Source organism: Felis catus, chromosome A1, assembly GCF_018350175.1.
Source record: "Felis catus isolate Fca126 chromosome A1, F.catus_Fca126_mat1.0, whole genome shotgun sequence".
Lineage (NCBI taxonomy): Eukaryota > Metazoa > Chordata > Mammalia > Carnivora > Felidae > Felis > Felis catus.
The window spans coordinates 29457287-29478035 of NC_058368.1; the positions used below are offsets into that span (position 1 = coordinate 29457287).

The window sequence follows — 20749 nt, forward strand, 5'->3', positions numbered from 1 at the left end:
AGATGATTTCTAAGATACCTTCCAAGTTAATGATTATACTCCTATAACAGTCACAATAAAAATCAATAATGGCAGTGAAAGTAAAAATGATTTTTAAAATTTGTGAATGGGGTATCAATTGAGAATAACAAGCAGTACAATATATTATAAATGAGAATCTTTCTGCTTTTCTATTGTATTGTTTTCAAACAACAAAAAGTAATACATACTTGCTATAGAAACATGTTTATCACTATACTAAAACCCCCAAGTTCCCTTTATCAGCAGGCTACTAAGCAGTTTCAAGTACAATTCTATATAGTTAGAATAATCAAAGGTAATACTTACCTCCTGTTTCTGTATTATAATAGTAGGTATAACCATCTTCGCTTAAACCTTCTACCCAAACAGTCTTCCCTGCTGTCTATTGGGAGGGGAAAAAAAAAGCATAAACTGAAGACAATGATGTAGTTTTACTATGTTAAATAACTAAGGCAGAGTCAACTACCTTTCCTTTTCTCTTGACACCAGGAGTTAGGGGTGACAGTACTGACTATGGTCAGGAAGCTTGGTTTGTGTTAATACTGAGCCAACTCTCAGGGAGAGACTATCTCACCTCTGAAAGCCAGGAACAATTCTTTGCAGACGGGTAGGGACATCTGAATGGCAACTGACTGTCAATCAACTGATATTTGCCCTACATGGAGTTTTTAGGTAGATACCACTTTTCTTCTTCCACCCAGCCTTCTCACAAAAGAATTAAAGAAATAAAGGAACAAAGTGTGTAGAAAGGGCTTATTTGGAAGAAAATTAGCTTATGATAACTCTATAAAAACCCCGGGAACCAATCAGTTTAAAGAATAAAGCAAAGACACTATCAATGTGCTTCAGTTACCTTTTTTAAGTTTCCTTGAAATCCTTCAGGTCTCTCCCACTGGGATGCTTAAAGCAAAATATATTGCATTTACAAAATTTTTTCGCTTAAAAAGAAGAAAAACTTCAAAAAATTTGGCAAAAATTTACAAGATATTCAATGTGTGCAAAACACTGCAGATCTATAATTAAAAATATAATTGAAAAATAAAAAGAACATATATCCCAGTAATACTGTATAGAACACATGTGAATAATATTTAACCAAGAAGGAAGAACTGAATGAAGGATTAGAAATTACTGGTACTTTCAAAGGAATTATTAGAGCCAGGTAGGACTTCTCCTAAAGACTTCACGGAATTCAGGCTTGAAAAGTTTTTAAGTTTTTTATTTATTTTTTTGTTAGTAATCTCTACACCCAGTTTGGGGCTTGAATTCACAACCCAGAGATCAAGAGTCACATGGTCTTCAGACTGAGCCAGGCAGGCACCCCAGGCTTGGTAAGTTTTGAAGGTATGAGATGGCAGTTTAACATCCTGGGGAGGGGAAAGTGAGGGACAGAAAGAAGGACTCAGAAGAGGAACAAGATGAAGGATGCAGGAAAAAATAAGTACAGGTGACCCTTGAACAACAGGAGTTTGAACTGCATGGGTCCACTTATAAGCAAATTTTTTTCAATAAATAAACTGAGAAATTTTTTTAGAGATTTGTAACAATTTGAAAAAATTAGATGAACCATATAATTTAGAAATGAAAAAATTAAGAAAAAGGTATTACTGTAAGAATACAGTATACAACACATACACAAAATATGTGTCAATTGACTGTGTTATCCGTAAGGCTTCCAGTCAACAATAGGCTATTAGTAGTTAAGTTTCTGGGGAGTCAAAAGTTATAAAATACCCTATGATCCTGTAATTCCACTACAGACATATATCCAAAGAAAATGAAACACTAACTCGAAAAGATATACGTACCCTATGTTTATTGCAGCATTTATTTATAATAGCCAGCATATAGAAGCAACCTAGGTGTTCACTGATAGATGAATGGATAAAAATGTGAGATACATAGCTCTCTCACAACTCTATTACACACACATGCACACACACACAATGGAATATTACTTCGCCATAAAAAAATAAAATAAAATTTTGCCATTTGTGACAGCATGGATGAACCTAGAGAATATTATGCTAAGTGAAGTAGGTCAGACAGAGAAAGACAAATACCATATAATTTCATTTACATGTGTAGTCTAAAAAAACCAACAAACAAATCAGAGTCTTAAATACTGAGAACTGGTGGTTACAGAAGGGGGGAGAAGGAGGATAGATAAAACAAGTGAAGGGGATTAACAGGTTCAGAGTTCCAGTTATAAAATAAATAAGCCATAGAGATGAAGAAAAGTACAGCAAAGGGAATACAGCCAATAGTACTGCAATAATGCTGTATGGTGACTACACTTGTGGAGAGCATCGGTTAATGTACAGAATTGTCAAATCACTGTTTTGTACATCTGAAACTAATGTAACATTGCATGTCAGCTGTAGTTTAAAAAAAGTTATAAGGAGATTTTCAGTGCCCCTAATACCTGTGTTGTTCAAGGGTCTTGCTGAGAACAAGAGTATATACAGTAGGATGGCAGACAAAGGAAGCAGACAATAGGATTTAGAAGGAACACATAATTAGTAGTTTCAATGTAAATTTGAGCAAGACTGATGATCTCTAGCATACAATCATGGTTCACTGCTGAACTATCTCACATGCACTTCTCTTAAGGCTCAGTGCAAACGGTGAGTGATTAATACTATTCCTATGTAGTCCCAATACTGTGATTCTAAAAATCATAACAATTACAATAATACTTGTAACCCAAGGTTTTCTTCATGGTTAACTCTGATCTCATTTCCTTTCTGATCATTCTTACTTTTTTCTGGCTTTCCTTCTTTCCATTCCTTTAATATATGTACTACCCACTCTTAGTATTTCTTGTTCTCTCCTTTCTCCTTGTGATCTCATATACTCCTAAAAGTTAATATATTATCTCCATTTGTAGACTCAATTTCTCTAATTCCAGACTCTAATCAGCTACTGAATGTTACCACGTGAATGTTCTAGAGGTACCTTGAACCTCAACATACCAAAAACTGAACTCATTATGTCCCACTTTCACTTACTCTTTCTGCATTTCATACCTCAGTAAATGGCAGCATTATCCTCCTAATCCTCCATGATATGGCACCAATCTATTTTTCCAGCCTCTTTCTTCTGCTAGGACATCTTCAAAGAACTGTGTGTTTTACCTCCACCAGATGACTATTCCCTAAACTTTCAAACTTTTTAAAGCTTCATATCACACCTGTTTAGAAAGCTTGCTTTACCCTTATAACAACCTAGTACATAATCTTTTTTCAATCAATATCTATAAACTGTCTGTACCATGCTAGGCCCTGTGTTTGGTGCTAGGGATGCAAATAGTGAATAAGACATCATTCCTGATGCTCTCATCTGTTTGGTTTTTTTTAATATTTATTTTTGAGAGAGAGAGAATGTGTGTGCACATGCGGATGAGAGACAGACAGAGGGAGACAGAGACCCAAAGCCAGCTCTGCTGCTGACAGCAGAGAGCCTGATGCAAGGCTCGAACTCACAAACTGTGAGATCATGACCTGAGCCCAAGTCAGATACTTAACTGCCTGAGCCACCCAGGGCCCGCCTGATCCTCTCATCTTACAGATCAGCTCAAAAGCAATTTCTGTGATGATCTGTCAGATCCACAAAATCACAATTAATACCTCAGTATACTGAGTTCCTTTATAATCTTACTTATATCTCTATACTGTAACACTTTAAAATTCCTCCTTTTATCATGCTTATTTCTAACCTTAAATTTTATGTTTCTGAGAGTAAGATGCTTCATAAATGTACAAAAAATGTTATTTATCTCAGAATTTATATGGAACAAAAATCCCCAATACATTTAGTTTTAAAGAAAAACAAAAAAATGTTTTTGATAGTCTCACTTGAAAATACCATTATGTATTTTGTTAGAAAGTGATAACCAAAGCATTAATCTGGGGTGGAGGGGGTAGTTCTTTACTAGGTAATCAAGACAGCTACATAAAAAAAGAAAATGGCTTCTGGTTCCCAGTCCACTTTTGGATAGAAAAATCTTTCTGACAGAGTATTTTAAGAACCCCTGCAATTTGCAAAGTGGATCTGAAACGCCTTACTTCTATGTAAAATGTTTTATTTTATTTCCATTTAGTTCATAGTTTTGGGAAGTTTTGAGAAAAATATAGTTTTAACTTATTTGTAAGGAATCCATTCTTAAGGCTTTAATGAAGTATGATGTTAAGTCATTCTAAGAGGATAATATATATATATCTATAACTATATACTTATTTGTATACTTATTTATTTATTCATTTATGTGAGGGGTGGAGGAGCAGGGGGGAGTGAGCAGGAAAGGGACAAAGAAAGAGGGAGAGAGAGAATCCCAAAAAGCTTGCCAGACTCAATCTCGGGAACCATGAGATCACGACCTAAACTGAAATCAAGAGTCAGATACTTAACCAACTGAGCCACCAAGGTGCCCCAAAAAGGGTATTTAAAGGGCACATAACTTTTTTACTATTGTGGCAAAGATGTAAAGCTACACTCTTCTACTGCTTAAATGTGCTAATATTAACACAAAATTAACTGTCAGTTATTATTCCTTACTATTTCTATGCCTAAATGACCTACCTCCTGTGATGAGATCATAATAGTAATGGTAACCCTCAGAGGTTATGCCTTCTACCCATCTTCCCTTTGAAGGGTCTTTTTTCCTCTTCTTCTTTTCCTTCTGCTGATTTGATGCAGAGGTTGGCGGGACAGTACTTGTTACTGGTGATATGCTTGGCTCTGAAATTTCTAAAGAAAAAGACATAAGAAAGGTGAAGTACCAATGCAACCTTTTTTTCTGGTATAAGACAATACTGTTATTTCAATCAAAAGCTTGACAAGAAGATTCTTTTGGGAACTTCATAGGTTATTATAAAGCTCATCTGGAAAACCAAATATGTACAAATACCCATAATTATAAAAGAGAAATGCTAAGGGGAAGCTCTTCTACCAGATATTAAAACTTACTCTGGTTAATTACTTGGAAAAAAGTAAAGCTATTCCCCAATCCATGGTCCCTCCCATGTCTTGATATTAATCTTTCGCATCAAAGAAACACATGAAAAAAAAAAACATGAAGTAAAATAATGTTAAACTCAACTAGATACAAATCCAAATATTTTGTATAGCAAAAATTAAAAAAAAATAAAAGAATATACTATGTTAATTATAATGGAGTTAAGATTTTAAAAAAAAAGAAAGACAAATAATAAACATTTACAACAAATATGACACGGGGTTAATGTTCATAGCAAAGATCCCTTATAAACAAATCCAACATTCTAACAGAAGATGGACAAAAAGTACAAAGATAATCAAGACAATACATACATTCACCAATATTCAAAGAAACATAAATAAATGTAATTTTCCTCTGCATTAGATCAGTAAGTACTGAAAAGAATAATCAAATACAGTTAATCTAATCCATTAGATATTTACATGGGTGGGATAAGAGTAGTTTTAATGGCTTTAATTTTTTGTAAAAACATTAGCCAGTTATTACCAAATAACTTAATAAGTTATTTCTACAAAAGTATAAATTAGCCCAACATTTCTGGAGACAGCTTGGTATCAGCTATCAACATATAAAATATATTCATACTTCAATTCTGCAGTCTTACCTCTAGAGCTTAAACCTACAAAAATAAATGTGAAAACATGCCTGCATACGGGTGCTCACTGAAGCATTCTTTCTAACACTGAAAACTCTAAGCAACCTAAATGTTAGGAAGAGAAATCCCACTTTTATGGCATTTTATACCCTTTATTAAACACTTGCTACAAATGGTCTATAATAAACAGTTTATACCATTACATTATTTAGTTTTTATGAAAATCAAAGGTTGTATAGCTAGCAAATGGCAATTCTGGTGGATTCCAAAGCCTGTGCTCCTAACCACTCTGTAGCCACTAAAAATGATGTACATCCTTAATTGTTTAAAGGAAAAGAAGTACTTGACATATCATTGAAGGAAAAAATGAGACAACCTCCAAAAAACTGTAACATAAAATTTGGAGTATAACTTAAGAAAGAAAATTCTAAAGATGTTTGGGAAAATCTTAAAAGCAGTTTTTAAAACTCTTTTTTCTTTGTACTGCATTATTATACTTTTAGAGAAATGTATACCCTATTTAGGCAAACAAGGTTATGAAAAATATTTAATAGAAAAAATTCTGTTTAAACACATTTAAATACAAAATGCTAAGATTTATTTGCTCACAGGGCAGCATAACAAAACTTCCCAATCCATGTAATTGGTGAGATCAATTTTCAACTACTCCTCTTTAATTCTGCAGGAACACCTTCATCCTTTTTCTCCTTTAAACATACAGTTTTATCCTTTATTGGAAATACAGCCCCGACCCCTTCCTTTTAATTAACAATGTCTAGGTTAATATTTTTAACACATGTATTTTTTTTTAAAGTTTTTTTCTTTTTATTTATTTTGAGAGAGACAGCATGAGTTGGGGAGGGATAGATAGAGGGAAAGAGAGAGAATCCTAAACAGGCTCCGTGCAGCCCGATGTGGGGCTTGAACCCGCGAATTGTGAGATCATGACCTGAGCCTAAACCAAGAGTTGGATGCTCAACCGACTGAGCCACCCAGGTGCCCCTAGGATAATATTTTCAAAGTCTGGTTACAACTGTCCTTATCTGATGAGGGCAATGCCAATTAACTTCTTATTCTGCTTAAAAACTTCACGGAAAGAAGTTTTCATAGAATAAACAATACCATTCCGGGTTGACTATCTCAACTATTATGCAAGATCAACAACTGGGACTGCTTATCTGCCTGGTTTAAGGACAGTGGATTTGTCAAGGAAGAAATGCTGACAGAAATGTTCCCGAGTTAAAGCCTAAATTCATCAACAAGATACATACACTGTACTTAAATAAATGCCTTTTATCTGGAACTGAGTTCTCCTCAAACCTTCAGATTATTTACCTTCTTGGTGACTATGTGGTAAAAAAAGGTATCCTTATATAAGAATTATATGTAAACTGGTCTAACCACTATGGAGAACATATGGAGGTTCCTCAAAAAAATAAAAATAGATCTATGATCTGACCCACCAGTTCCACCTCTGGGTATATATCCAAAGGAAATGTAAATAGGATTTCAAAAAGATATATGCACTCCCACACTTACTGCAGCATTACTCACAAGAGCCAAAGTATGGCCATACCTAAATGCCCATCAACAGATGAATGGACAAAAAAGATGTAGTACATATATATAATGGAATACTATGCAGGCACGAGAAAGGAGGATATCCTGTCATTTGCAACAACATGGATGGACCCTGAGCATAATATGCTAATACATGAGACAAGTCAAAGAAAAGACAAGCATACTGTATGATATCACCTATAAGTAGAATCTAAAAAAGTCAAACTCCTAAAAACCAGAAAGCAAAATTGTTGTTACCAGGGAATAGGGGATTGGAAGGGTTAAGGCTGATATTGTTTAAGGGTACAAACTGGCAAGAAGTAGTAAGTATATAAGCCATAGAGATTTAATACACAGTATAATGAATATAGACAACAAATACTGTCATTAGGTAATGTGATAAATACTGCTAAAGCAGCAATCACATTATATATAAATGTATCAGAATAACACCTGCATACCTTAAACTTACACATGTCAAATTTACATGTCAAATTTATCCAATTAAAAAGATTATCTACCTTCTAGTGGTAAAATCAGTAAATTTGTCCACAAAAGGCTAATTCATTATAACTCAACTATATAAACGAACATAATTTATAGTTTTCACCATATGGATAAAGTGAATAGTGGGTATAATGAAAGGCCTATTTTTTAATGAATAGTTCCTTTTAGCCAAAAACCTAAAACACTCAATTGTCTCTGAAATGAACACTGATCTAAAACAGAACTAGGAACTAACTAACTACCAAAATGGTATGGTTGTGAATGAAGGTGTTAAAAGATGAAGCTTTAAAGTAAAAACAAAGTGCAGGAGTAAAGTCCCATAGTCTAAATAGAGCTATGATGCATAGGAAAAGCACTAAGCGTATACCCTGAGTGTATAACCTCTTTATGGAAACAATAAAAGCTCACTTAGCATGACCTCTGATGTTAGTTTTAAAACATGCTGGCTGCTTTTTTACCTGACTCTAAGCCAAGTCTTTTCAAATCCTCTTGGTAGGCTTTCAGGGCAGCTGCCTCCATTGCGGCAAACTCCTTTGATGCCTTTTCTTCTTCCTTTGCCTTATCCAGGCTTTTCTGTTTAATCTATGGAAGACACATATAAAAGTGAAAGCCAGGTGAAGGACTGATATTTACACAGAAAAATTAGCAAAGAAAGAAATAAGCTAAATTACCTCACTGATCCTCTTTGCCACATTTTCCTTATGATTCTTTCCTCTTTCGTGAAATTCAACACTCTTGAAAATGAATAAAAGAGAAAATGCAAAGGAAAGCTACGTAAAATATCATAATGTTCATACTAAATAAGTAACAGTAAATTTGGGAATGTAACATAACAAGATTGAAATAAAAAATGATTGACAGGAAAAAGAATAATTTTAAAGCAAATTAGACCTTTTTTTATCAAATGATGCTAGGGAACTGAACCATGTTATTTATTATCATACCCTCTGACCAGGTTTTCTTTGGTGCTTAAAATAAACTATGATGACCATATCAATGAAGTAAAATACAAGATACCCTTGATGACTAATCCAGTGAATATGATTGTAATGAGGGCTCAAACAAAACAGGAAGCCAAAAGAGGAGTGGAAAAAAAACTTCAAGAAACACCTCTCAACATAAAAAGTCAAAACCAGTTAAGTCCCTAGAATCTGTACTGCTCTATTTGCCACATTAGGCAAGGGACATAGAGAATAAACAATAATCCTCAGAACCTTATTCCTCCAAATTGGGAGAAAAGTAGACAGTAAAGGATTCCTCCTAAATTGTAAACAAATACATTTATAGAATGTGGTAATGATACAAAATGTAAAACTCCTGTGAAAGACAATTTGGCACTATCTACCAAAAGTTGGCTGCTGGCATAAAGAATAAAGCTCCCTCTATGGAGAAAGCTCTAGGATCCACTGTTCAATGAAGAAAACTAACTAACAAACAAAAACCACACTAAACTATGAAGGATAGTGTATACGGTATGCTACATGTTATGTACGTTGGAATAGAAGCCTCTATATACATACAGAAACAATGGAAAAATTAGACAAGAAAATGAAAAAAGTGGAACCTACAAAGAATGATGGTAACTGGATGGGACAGTGGAGTGAGTGAATGTTATTACCTATTTAAAACAGCCAGGAATGCTCCCTAAATTACAAATGTCTGGTTGTATACAGTAAGGAAGTTTGGGTAAATTTTCTACAATTCACTAAAGTGAATTCCTCTTTAAATGGTAACACTGTAAAACAAATGTTCATCTTCTATTTTTCATATACTGGTTTTCCTAAATTATACCACACAAAGAATATTAAAGGCCCATTCAAAAGACATTAATTTTGCTTCTAATTAAAGGGCAAATCAATGTATATTAACAATCCAAGGATAAGAAAGACATCCTAGAATGGATTATTTACCCTTTGTGACTCCTAAAATTCATTCAACTGCTTGGGTAGCTGAAGAGAAGAGAAACTACCAGTAACATGCAGAGATTTCAAAATTTCTGGCATTCATGTGTAAGGAAGGCCTAAGTTAAACAAGATAGTTGAAAACTTCAGCAACTACTCAAAAGACCAAATACCCAGACAAAACCCTGAAGAAAAACATCCCCAAACTCCTTGTAGACAATAATAAATATCTACCAAAGAAATACAACACTACTAAAGATGGGACTACTATTTTTTTGTGCATGCAACTCTATCAAGTAAAAAGGAGATAAATATATATTTCAAAGATACACTGGTATTTATGTACTACATACATACTGCTATGACATGTATTTGAAGGGGGGGGAATCAGTGATGCTTTTGTTTCATGTCTTAAAAGCTTAATCTAGATTAAGAGATACGGTAGTAAAGTGCTTAACAAAGCTATTTTCATATCCCATGAAAGAGGTAATGATATTCTTTAAAATGTAACCATTTATAGCTATAAAATTCTGCAAATATATTTAATTAGAATAGAAAAGATACAAGATAAACTACAATAATTGCTCCTTTTTACACATTAAGGGCTTTGTCCTTTTGTTTCTTTGTACACGATAGTAGATAGTATTACAGATAGTATTACAAACATCGTGTGGCTAAACACGGATGAGATTACCCACTCAATGTCCATTTCCTGAATGTCACTGAAGGACCATAGAAAAATAATTTGGCTTACTATATAATCGAATTTAAGCTGATGAAAAAGAAGGAAGCTCACAGCTCTCCTACAAGAAATGAAAAGACAACAGAAATCCTTCAACTTTGAAAAATCAAAAGCAATATATATGAAGGTACTTTGTAAATGCTGAGTTTAGACAAAAAGGAACACGTGAATAAAATATTATTAGATTCTCTTATAGTGTAATTATCATACAGGCCTATTGTCCGCTATCCAACACTTGCAGTAATCACAGAATTTCTTTGGTTGCGACTTCCAGTAGTCTGCCCTGAAAAAGATAAAAACAAGTCTAAGGTTATTTATAATATAAAAAGGTAAAATTGTGCATGTTTTACATTTTCTTAGAGTTTCAATCATAAGCCCCTGTTACTGAATGTTGTCTTATTTTATTATTTATCTCACTGCGGCAGTTAGTCGAAATTGTTGCCAGTAAAAAGGAAAAAAGTCTGCACCGGATTTAAAACTCCCTTACATAAAACTGTTTTAAAAAAGTTTTTTTTTTTTCTTTTCATTTGCCATGAGAAATAAGAAACATCTTGGAAAAGATTTGTCTTCTTTACGTCTTTCTGGCATTTTGGGAAGCTGTTGTAATGGGAGGCCTGAAAAAACTCAAGGTTTGCTTTAAATAAAGTTCTTTCCATTAAAAGAGCAAAGAACAAGACTCCTCAGGTGAGAGACTGTGGTTCCTCCGGGACTATCAGTTAATACAGTTTGTTCTAGAGCCTCAGGGCAAGAGAGAGTTGGAAAAGCCGAGACCTCTCAGCCGGCAAGACTTAAAAAAGAGCACGCTAGCCAAGACTGGCCGTTTCTACCAGGCGGAGGAGGGCAGCCGTGGCCGAAGTCCAACCCTAAAGTTTCACAACACCCCACGTTCAAGTGCTACGGCATCGAACAGGGTGCTAGCGACCCCCAACAGTGCAAGTGAGCACCCGGTTGCTTCCCGGGAGGCAGTCTAACCCCAACTGGCCGCCAGCCTCCCTCCCCAGGCCCGTGCTTCAGGCCCCCAAGGCGCTCCGCAGGGTAGCATTTCTACCCGCCCAGAGAACCGGCCCGGCCTGTCTGGTGACAGTCCCGAGCGAGTTAAGAACACCTCCGTCACGCCTCCAGCCGAAAGGAGGAGGTGGGGAGGGATGGTGGTGGAGTGCGAGACCCGCGGGGAAAGGGCCGCCCAGAGAAACAACACTTCGTTGTTTAGAGCCTGAGACCCGACTCACATGACTGGACCAGCCGCTCCGCGCGCCGCCCCCGGGTCCGGCTCGAGCTCGTGTTCCCCGCGCGGGGCGAGGTGAGGCCCGGCCCGCCGCGAGGCCCACCCGAGCCTCCAAGCCCGGACACCTCCCTCTTTCCCCGGGACCAGTGTTCCACGGTTCCCAACTACGGGTGCCCAGGCGACTCAATCCGCGTTCGAAATCTCCTCCTCTTCCCCTCCCCCTACAGGGGCGGTACTCCAGGATCCTGAGAGGTGGGGTCGGTATAAAGGGGTTGAGGTCACCGAGAAAGGGTGAAAGCGCGACGGGACTTGAGCCGAAGGACGAGAACCTCACGCCTCAAGTTCCCGAATCATCCCGACTTCACTCTCTCTCTTCCCCTGGGATCCAGAACCTCCACCCTTCCTCTAGGCTCGCTGGCTCGTGGCCAAGGAGCTCGCGCGCCGCCTCCGCCCCGAGCGCAAACAGCTGTTCCCCGAGACGTCGCCGCCCTCAACTTTGCCAACTAGTCCGCACGCCCTTTGACCAGCGGAGCAACCCGGACCTGTAGGCTGGGGGCCGTTGGCGGAGTTAAAAAAAAGAAAGGTGAAACAGCTGGTTTCGGGGCCGCGAGTTGCTGGGCTTTGCCTCAGAACTTTCCGGAGGCGGCGGAGTGGCCCCGCCCCGCCCCCGCGACGCCCGCGCGCACGGGCTGTGCTAGTTTCTTCGCTGTGAGAGCGCGTGGGCAGCGGCGGCGGCGGCGGCTCCAGCGGCGCAAAGGCGACAGCGGGGAGCGGCGGCGCGGGCAAGTGGAGCAGAGGCAGCGGTAGTGCCTGCGTCTGTCAGGTGAGTCACGGCAGTGTCCCTACCAGCGCTTCCCATATGGTCTAGCGGTTAGGATTCCTGGTTTTCACCCAGGCGGCCCGGGTTCGACTCCCGGTATGGGAATGTCGTAGCTTTTTTTTTTTTTTTTTTTTTTAAACCGAATGAGGGATCTTACTTATTTTATTTTCAGTAGCTCTGGCTTTCTACTTGTCTCCTTCTCATGATGAGTTTGTGAAAAACGAGCATTAGTGTAGTTGTTAGCGACTCCGTGACCCGTGCTGCGCCGGGCTGGCTGGAGGAGCGAGTGCGCTCAGGGTCCCCTCGCTTCCCTCCTCTGGCTGGCGGGGCTGAGCCGCGAGGAAGGAGTTTCACTTTCCCAGGGGCTGCCCGCCCGCTCCTTCGCCCCGAGTCGTCCTTTCCCAGACGCTGGGGAGGTGATGATTAACTCTGGCCTCGCCTTATCTCCTCCCAGCGCCCCCCTGGGGCCCACACCCTCCGCGGCCCCAGTTTTCCGACGGTCCCAGGCGACGCGGGGGCGTGTTCGTCCCCTGCCCGCCGCGAGCCCGCGCCCCTTTCGGAGTCCTCGTTCTCATTCCGCCGGCTGTTGTTCACGGGAACCCCCCCCCCGCCCCGGCCCCCGCACAAAGCCTCCTGTCGCGGGGCACGCGGCGGCGAGGCGGTCTGGCGTGCTTCGGTGCCCGCGGGCGCGCTTTCCCGTCCGCGCAGCTGCCCGTCACCGCCCGACCGGCCGCGTGTCCACCCGGCTCTCCCGCAGCGGCCAGCTCGTCCCAGCTTGACCTCGGGGGCGCTGGTCGCAGCTCAGAAAAGTACCGCGGACTCCAGAGCCACAGGCTCGAGTGCCTGTCTCTGCCTGGGAAGGCCTCTGGGGAAGGGAATGCGCGTCCCCCCCCCCCACAACCCCGCTTTAAAGCGCGCGCGCGCACATGTTGCGGAGGAAAAAAAAACACCACTACGATGAGATGCCTTTCAAGAAGAAATTTAACTTTCCAAAGGGTCTAACGTTTTGAGCGCCTCTGATAGAAAATCTTGGGGTGGAGGTGGGGCTTGGAAGAGAGAAAATTGGCTGAAGACTGGGGAGGGGATGTTCCAACAAAGTTTCACTGTATTTTTAAGTATAGAAGCCCTGTGTTTATTACAAAGAAGGGGCAGCTGTGTCAGCAGCATGTGAGCTGTAAATGAAACAAAAGCGTTATCTTAAATGCAAGCTGAAATTAGAAAAGGGGGTGAGCTATAATGTTTAGTCCATTGGGCTTCTGGGAACAAATAGAGAAGGAAAAAGTGGCTCTTGTGGATGGGTTTCTGGTCAGTGCCATTACTAAGAGCAGATGATTGGGTGGTTAGTGTGCGCATTCCCAAACTTATATTTTGCCGGCACAATGAGTTTTGAAACAATCTGTTAACGTGATCCGCATGATTAAGGATTAATCACTTTTATATTGTAAATAAACTCCCAGAACTAGAAGTATTTTATATGTTTTTTAATTCAAATGTTTACACCAAGCACCATCACATGCTTTTGAAAGTTACTGTTGTTGACGTTGGTGTAAGTTGTGGGTACAACACTGAATGTAATTGTGTTTTGGCTCCTGTCATTAGCTTGCGATTGACTTTTTGTGGATCTTTCACCTTCTCTGTACTCTGGGTTTACAGCCATAAATTCTTGATAATACGTATCACTCCAAAACTTTAGATAGAATGGCAAGGATTGTTGAGCATTCTTGAATAGGTAATGTGAGTGGGAAAGGTTCATTTTTTAATTTTTTTTTTTGGAAAAGTTTCATTTAAAATGAAGAATGGGATCATGTCATTATTGAGAAACTACTGAAGACTTTGGTCTGAATTTGGGTGGAACGAAGCCCCCTTCCTCGTGTCCAGTGAGGGCTTAACTCTTGACTTTACATTTTGTGATGATTTGGTATCATACTGTACCTAACGGTGCTAAAATGGATGTGATTTTCAGTTGAGCACCCAGGAATTGCAAATAGCTTTGTGTATACTTGAAGGTATGCTGAGGGCAGGAGTTTGGTGACGGTATTTCTCAGATTCATGTATTGTTATAGACCAGGCCAAACAAGGTATCTGAGTTGCAGAAGTGAGTGCTACAGGAACCCAGAGGTGAGATGTCAGTTCTGTTCAGGAAAGAGGACTGGAAAGGAGAGGTAGAAGGGAGAGTATTTGCCCTGGACCTTGGAGAACTGGTTGGATTTCTCCTGGTGGAGAATGTGTCTCCTAAAGCTGAGGGGAGTTGAGGGTGGGGGAGCTGGGGAGAGTTGGGATCAACAAGTATGAAGTTGGCAAATAGTCTGGACACAGGTCTTGGAGTGAGAAGCATGTGGAAGAGAATTTCACCTTAATAAATTTTGACGAGGTGAGAGGTTCTTTTATCAAAGGATTGGTGTTTATGTGACCAGGGTTTTAACAACCCTTTTCCTTTGAAAAAACCAAGTAGAGAAGTAACATGTGAAAACTTACTGTTTTAAAAAATTCAAGTAATATAAACATGTGCCCATAGGTTTTGTTTACTAGTTGAATATTAACTTTTAATAGAATGAGAAAAGCAGTCAGAATTCAATTTGAAAAAATGAAATCTAAGTTTAAATCATGAGAATTATTTGCAATTATATTCTTACTAGCTTGCTTTATTGAAAATGACCTTAATATTCTAAGACTGAGGTGCTAGTTACTGTCAGTAAGGCATACACCTTAAATAGGTTAAGACTAGGTGATAAATTTGTGCTCTTGCCTTGTTACTAAAAGGCCATTGGTAGTCACATTTTAGGTGTTCTCTCCTGGACCACAGAATAAAGTGATACTAATTGAACTGCATTTATTTATTTTTATTTTTTTTTAATGTTTATTTATTTTTGAGAGAGAGAGACATAGAGTGCAAGCAGGGGAGCAGCAGAGAGAGGGAGGACACAGATTCTGAAGCAGGCTCCAGGCTCTGGGCTGTCGGTACAGAGCCTGATATGGGGCTCAAACTCATGAAGCGTGATATCATGACATGGGCCGAAGTCGGCTGCTTAGCCGACTGAGCTACCCAGATGCCCCTTGAATCGCATTTATTTACCCAAATGGTCTCTTTAATCTTTGGTACTGTTAGATGCAATCAGAAGATATGTGACAGTTTAATAAATATTTTCACAGATGAACACCTATCTTTAAAGAAATACAAAGGATTGAAAAGAAATACAAGGGGTGGTGGCATTTTAAAATCCAAAGACGTTACTGTGGTCTCTGAGGCCCAATATCATCTGGCCTCTGCTTACCTCCCCAACTTCATCTCCTGCTTTCTCTGCCTCTTCATTATGCATCAGCCACACTGGCTTCCTTTTTGTTCCTTGAACGTGCCAAACTTCTTCTTTTATCACTTTTATTTCTAGCTGTTTCCACTGCCTGGAATATCTCTCCTCCAGCTATTCATATTTCAGGTCAACCTTACTTTCTCAGTGAGGTCTTTTTGACCACCCTTTTCTTTTGGTTACATTACTCTCTTGTTTTCTCCTTTTTCTTAGTTATCTGAAATTAACATGTTTGTTTCTATTTATTTCTTTTTCCACTAGAATGTAAGTTCCATGAGGGTAAGGATATCACAGAGTGAGATCATTCTTATTCTTTAAGATTCGAGCGAAAGTGAATACATTAGAACCCTCATATAGTGCTGGTAGACATGTAAAATGGTACAGTCACTCTGGAAAACGGGATGGCAGTTCCCTCAAAATGTTAAACATAGAATTACAATACGACCCAACAGTTCCATTCCTAGGTATATACCGAAGATAAATTAACACATGTCCGCAAAAAAATATGTACACACGTTTATAACAACATTATTCATAAGCAGAAAGTAGAAACAACCCAAATGTCTATCAACTGAATAAATAAAATGAGAATGTATCCATACAGTCAAATATTATTTGTCAATAAAAGGGAATGAACTGGTACATGACACAGTATGGATCAATCTCAAGACCATATGCTAAGTGAAAGAAGCTGGGCTCAAAAGACCCCATTTTCTATGATTCCATTTATATGAACTGTCCAGAATTAGGTAAATCTAGAAGAGAAAGAGTATAGTTTATGGTTGCTGAGGATTGAGGGCAGGGGACACAGTGGTTAAAAGGCATGAGGAGTAACTGCTAATGTAGGTATAAGGTTTCTTTTTAGAGTGGTTGAAAGGTCTTAAAATCATTTAATCATCTAATAATGATAATGGTTGCACAACTGTAAACTAAAAATCATTCAGCTCTACTCTTTGAACGGGTGAACTTTGTGATGGTATGTAGATTATATCAACAAAATTGTTAAAAGATTGAAGCAAAAAACATGTAATATTACATTTTACATTTAGCATTTGGATAGTATTTTTAAAATGTTAATGGAATAATTTAACACTGCAATTCTAGCTCCTAGATAGTCCAGGAACGTATCAAGTGTTCAATAAATAACTGATGAAAGAGGGTTAAAGTATACAGATAATTATGATGCAATGTATAGTGTGATAAATGCTCAGATAAATGCCCATAAAAGCCATGGGTTTGAAGGTCTCTAAAATATCACATCTGGATTCACGTGAAGTGAATGGGGAGAGGCCTCTTCTAGGAGGCAACGTTTGAGATGGGCTTTGAAGTCTGGTTAGGCTTTTGCTCATGGAGATGATACGGTGAAAGGCAAAGCATTAAGAAGGAAGCAAGCAGGAGCAGAGGCACATTAACAGTTTGTAGCACATTTTGGCTGAACTGAGGGTACATGTGGGATAGGAATAGGAAATAAGGCTGCAAAAATAGATTAGGGCTTGTAGCAGACAATGTCAGTGCTGGCAGATCTCTGGTATCTTTATCATCCCCCTCAACCACTAGTGTGTTTCCAGTGGCCCATACTTGTGGAGAACTAGAAGTGCTTGGGGGCTTATCCCCTTACCCCTAACAACTTTGAATTCAAAACTGTCCAGTAAAGAGAATAACTTTTAAGCAGGAACTTTGCCTTATTCTCTTCTGTATCATCAGCACCTGGAACAGTGCTTGGCACTTGGAGAACATTTAGAAGTGTTTGAATGTGGGGCGCCTGGGTGGCTCAGTCGGTTAAGCGTCCGACTTTGGCTCAGGTCGCGATCTCGCGGTATGTGAGTTTGAGCCCCGCGTCGGGCTCTGTGCTGACTGCTCGGAGCCTGGAGCCTGTTTCAGATTCTGTGTCTCCCTCTCTCTCTGACCCTCCCCTGTTCATGCTCTGTGTCTCTCTGTCGCAAAAATAAATAAACGTTAAAAAAAAAAAAATTAAAAGAAAAAAAAAAGAAGTGTTTGAATGAATGAATGAAAACCAGGTTGTTGGAAGGTCTGTTCAAAGTAGTTTATTTTACAGATCCCCTTGACTCTTCCAGATCATTTAGATAGATTTTGGAAGGTTCTGATTGTGCAGGTCTTTGAATTTGGGGTAAGTAATTAGCTGGGAGAAGAGATTTCTTGTGTTTTGATGAAATTAATTTGGTAGTAGTGTGCAGGATAAACTGGAGGATGGAAAGATTGTGTCTTCCTATTCCTCTTCTTGCTCTCACTCACCCTTTGGGTCAGGCCTTAACTAGGGTGGTGGTGGGAGAATACAAAGGATCAGATTTTAAAAAAAGGCACATTGAAGGAAAAATTGAAGATGTCAGGAAGTAAGCATTCCTAAAAGAAATAGAGCAGTTAAAAAGCATAGACTTTTTTTTTTTTTTTTTTTTTTTGCTCCTAGGGTTGGTCAGACAGGAAACTATTATTGCCCACCTGTATGTGCATGTGTCTTTTTGAATACTAAAATTGTACATTAAGTCCAGAGACAAATTTAAGGCTGTCAGACTGCCACCCTGTGGACAGTATGAATTGTGATAAAACTTCATTCATTTGAAATTCACTATTTTAGAGCTGATTATGGTTCTTCCACATCTGTATTTGTGGGTTATGGTAATTGAAAAGTAAAATTAGTTTTCTGAGCTTTTTCAGAGGCTTTTAGAGAAGGGGAGTTTAAAATACAATCAGTTGTTTAAAGTTACAAAGAAATTAAAGAATGCTGTTTAGATACCTCTTTGCTCCAGAAATTTCCTATCAAAGAGTGTGTTTTTTAAAACATGATGGCATGTTGTAAAATAGTCTTTTTTTCTATTGTACTAATTTTTTCATCCTATGTTATAACATGGTAGATTTTGAGAGTTCTGTTTCTTGAGAAATATGTGAAACTCCCCACCCTCCCCCTTTTCTTTGGCTAAGTGAAAGTGACCTTCCCTTCTCATTTTTTGTAGAGTTGGATTTTATTGTTAGAAGTTCTTCATGCTTTGATGAATTGCCTTAATTGTATTTATGTAAACAATTTGGATTTTGTTCTGTATTACTTATGTAGAAGGGCAGTCTGCTCACAAATTAAACTGGTGAGCTAGTTTGCATCGAAATGAAATCATGATCGTGAAAGACTTATTTGCTCTCTGCAACTCAGGAAATGGTTCTGTCTAGAACTCTACAAAATAAAACTTTCCCAGCAGAAGAGCTGTTTACAAGCCTAATGTTGTAAATGGCTTGTATTCCCTGAGGTGTCAGGAGGGGTGGAGTGGCCATTTAGCGCTTGAAATTTGTGTTAGCAGTAAAGCAGAATTGAGCTGAAGCAGAATTCTGAGGTCAGCAATTGTGCATGCTTTCTGAATGTGATACCCAGTCTGAGGAGAAGAATGAAGAAGTATCATCTGGACCCCCAGCCCCTTAAGTTACCTGATACTTCATCTTAGGGACCTTACATTTTGGTAATGAAGAGATTTTCAAATTGAGTGTTAATGATTTAAAAAAAATTTTTTTAATGTTATTCATTGTTTAGAGAGACAGAGTGCAAGTGGGGGAGGGGCAGAGAGAGAGAGGGAGACATAAAATTTGAAGCAGGCTCCAGGCTCCAAGCTGTCAGCACAGAGCCCCATGCAGGGCTTGAACTTATGAGGCCTGAGATCATGACCTGAGCTGAAATTGGACGAAGTTAGATGCTTAACCGACTGAGCCACCCACGTGCCCTGAGTGTTAATGATTTTAAATAATTAAATTTTCTCTGAGTTTTTCTCAAAAGTGTAGCATGACACATATACTTTAAGTTGTTTTATTTTATTTAACTTTTTCAAAGTAAATGTATGGGATTGAGGGTGACCTTTATAAATTTTTTTGCAACATGGTTTAAAAAGTTTATTTTATTCATTTTGAGAGAGAGAGAGAGAGGGAGGGAGAGAATCCCAAGCAGCCTGCACGCTGTCAGTAGAGAGCCTGATGTGGGGCTCGAACTCACAGACCCTGAGATCATGACCTGAGCCGAAATCAAGAGTCGGAAGCTTAATCAACTGAACTGCCCAGGCACCCCTGCAACATTTATATCTTATATTCTATAGTCGATGTATATATACTTTGTAATTTAAGTCTTCATTTAGGTGAAGAATTACAAATGTTTACCTAGGTTTACAAGGTATATTGCTCAGTAAAAAAACTGTTAATTAGGGGCACCTGGGTGGCTCAGTCGGTTGAAAGGTCTGACTTCGGCCCAGGTCATGATCTCAGAGTTTGTGGGATCGAACCCCACGGGGGACTCTTTGCTGACAGCTTGGAACCTGGAGACTGCTTTGGATTCTGTGTCTCCCTCTCTCTCTGCCCCTAACCCACTTGCATTCTGTCTCTCTCTCAAAAATAAATAAATACTAAAAAAAATTTTTTTTTAAAAAGTGTTATTTAGATATTGTTTAAGGAAAGTAACTTTCAAAATACTTCATGGTTCATTTGCTCCTTTCCTAAGTATTGGGACAAAGAGCTAGTAAAGTTAGAGATGGATTTATGTTTTTTAATATTGAGTGGTTTCATCATCATCATCACTTTTAAAACTATAAATGACATTAAATTTCTATAAAAAGCTTTTAGTTGGATATTTAGTCTGAACTTAAGAAACTTTGTTATTGTTCAGTGTCTGTCTTTTTATGCTAGAATGGTGACTATTTCAGGAATAATGGTAGTAAACGTTTTCTTTTACTTTTTACATCTGTAAATATAAATGTAAATTTAAGACATTTTCATAAATGTAAATATAAAACCCTTTGTTCTCTGAAAAGTAATTCCAGCCTAGGTTAGTTGAATTTTGTTAAATAACCACTATTTCATAAGTTTCTGTGTGTGTGTGTGTGTGTGTGTGCAAATTTAAAAGTTTATATATGAGTGCAGACCACTCACTATTAAATAAATAACTTCTTTTTAAAACTTTTTTTTTTTTTTTTTGCTTTATTTTAGTTCTCTGGGAAGGTACTTAACTAGTGACTTCTACATTCAGACAGTCCTTATAGTCTTAAATCTTTATTTGTAGTTTAATCTTTTA

The 20749-nt window shown here is 38.5% G+C and overlaps 2 protein-coding genes and 1 non-coding gene across 7 annotated transcripts in view; 2 read left to right on the forward strand and 1 right to left on the reverse strand.

Annotated features, from left to right (window-relative positions):
* The window catches only part of WBP4 (WW domain binding protein 4), a 76999-nt gene extending 64747 nt beyond the window's left edge, over positions 1 to 12252 (reverse strand). For 2 of the 5 annotated variants that reach the window (XM_045053686.1, XM_045053699.1), the window contains exons 1-7: positions 11576 to 11726; positions 10557 to 10629; positions 8375 to 8437; positions 8162 to 8285; positions 4603 to 4770; positions 875 to 921; positions 328 to 403 (exon numbers count right to left, since the gene is read on the reverse strand). In XM_045053686.1, the coding sequence (XP_044909621.1) occupies positions 328 to 403; positions 875 to 921; positions 4603 to 4770; positions 8162 to 8285; positions 8375 to 8437; positions 10557 to 10629; positions 11576 to 11577 (553 nt within the window). In that variant the 5' untranslated portion in view covers positions 11578 to 11726. Of the gene's footprint in view, positions 1 to 327; positions 404 to 874; positions 922 to 4602; positions 4771 to 8161; positions 8286 to 8374; positions 8438 to 9613; positions 10339 to 10556; positions 10630 to 11575; positions 11727 to 12113 lie in introns of those variants that run through there. The other 3 variants (XM_045053691.1, XM_011289664.3, XM_045053696.1) reach the window with 3 other exon arrangements.
* A 47-nt stretch (positions 12253 to 12299) lies between these two features.
* ELF1 (E74 like ETS transcription factor 1) overlaps positions 12300 to 20749 on the forward strand; it is a 111141-nt gene continuing 102691 nt past the window's right edge. Inside the window, exon 1 of the mRNA XM_011289711.4 lies at positions 12300 to 12394. The gene's annotated coding sequence lies outside the window, so the exon portion shown is untranslated. The remainder of the gene's footprint in view (positions 12395 to 20749) is intronic.
* TRNAE-UUC lies at positions 12425 to 12496 on the forward strand. The gene has a single exon. It is a non-coding gene; the product is annotated as a tRNA-Glu (tRNA).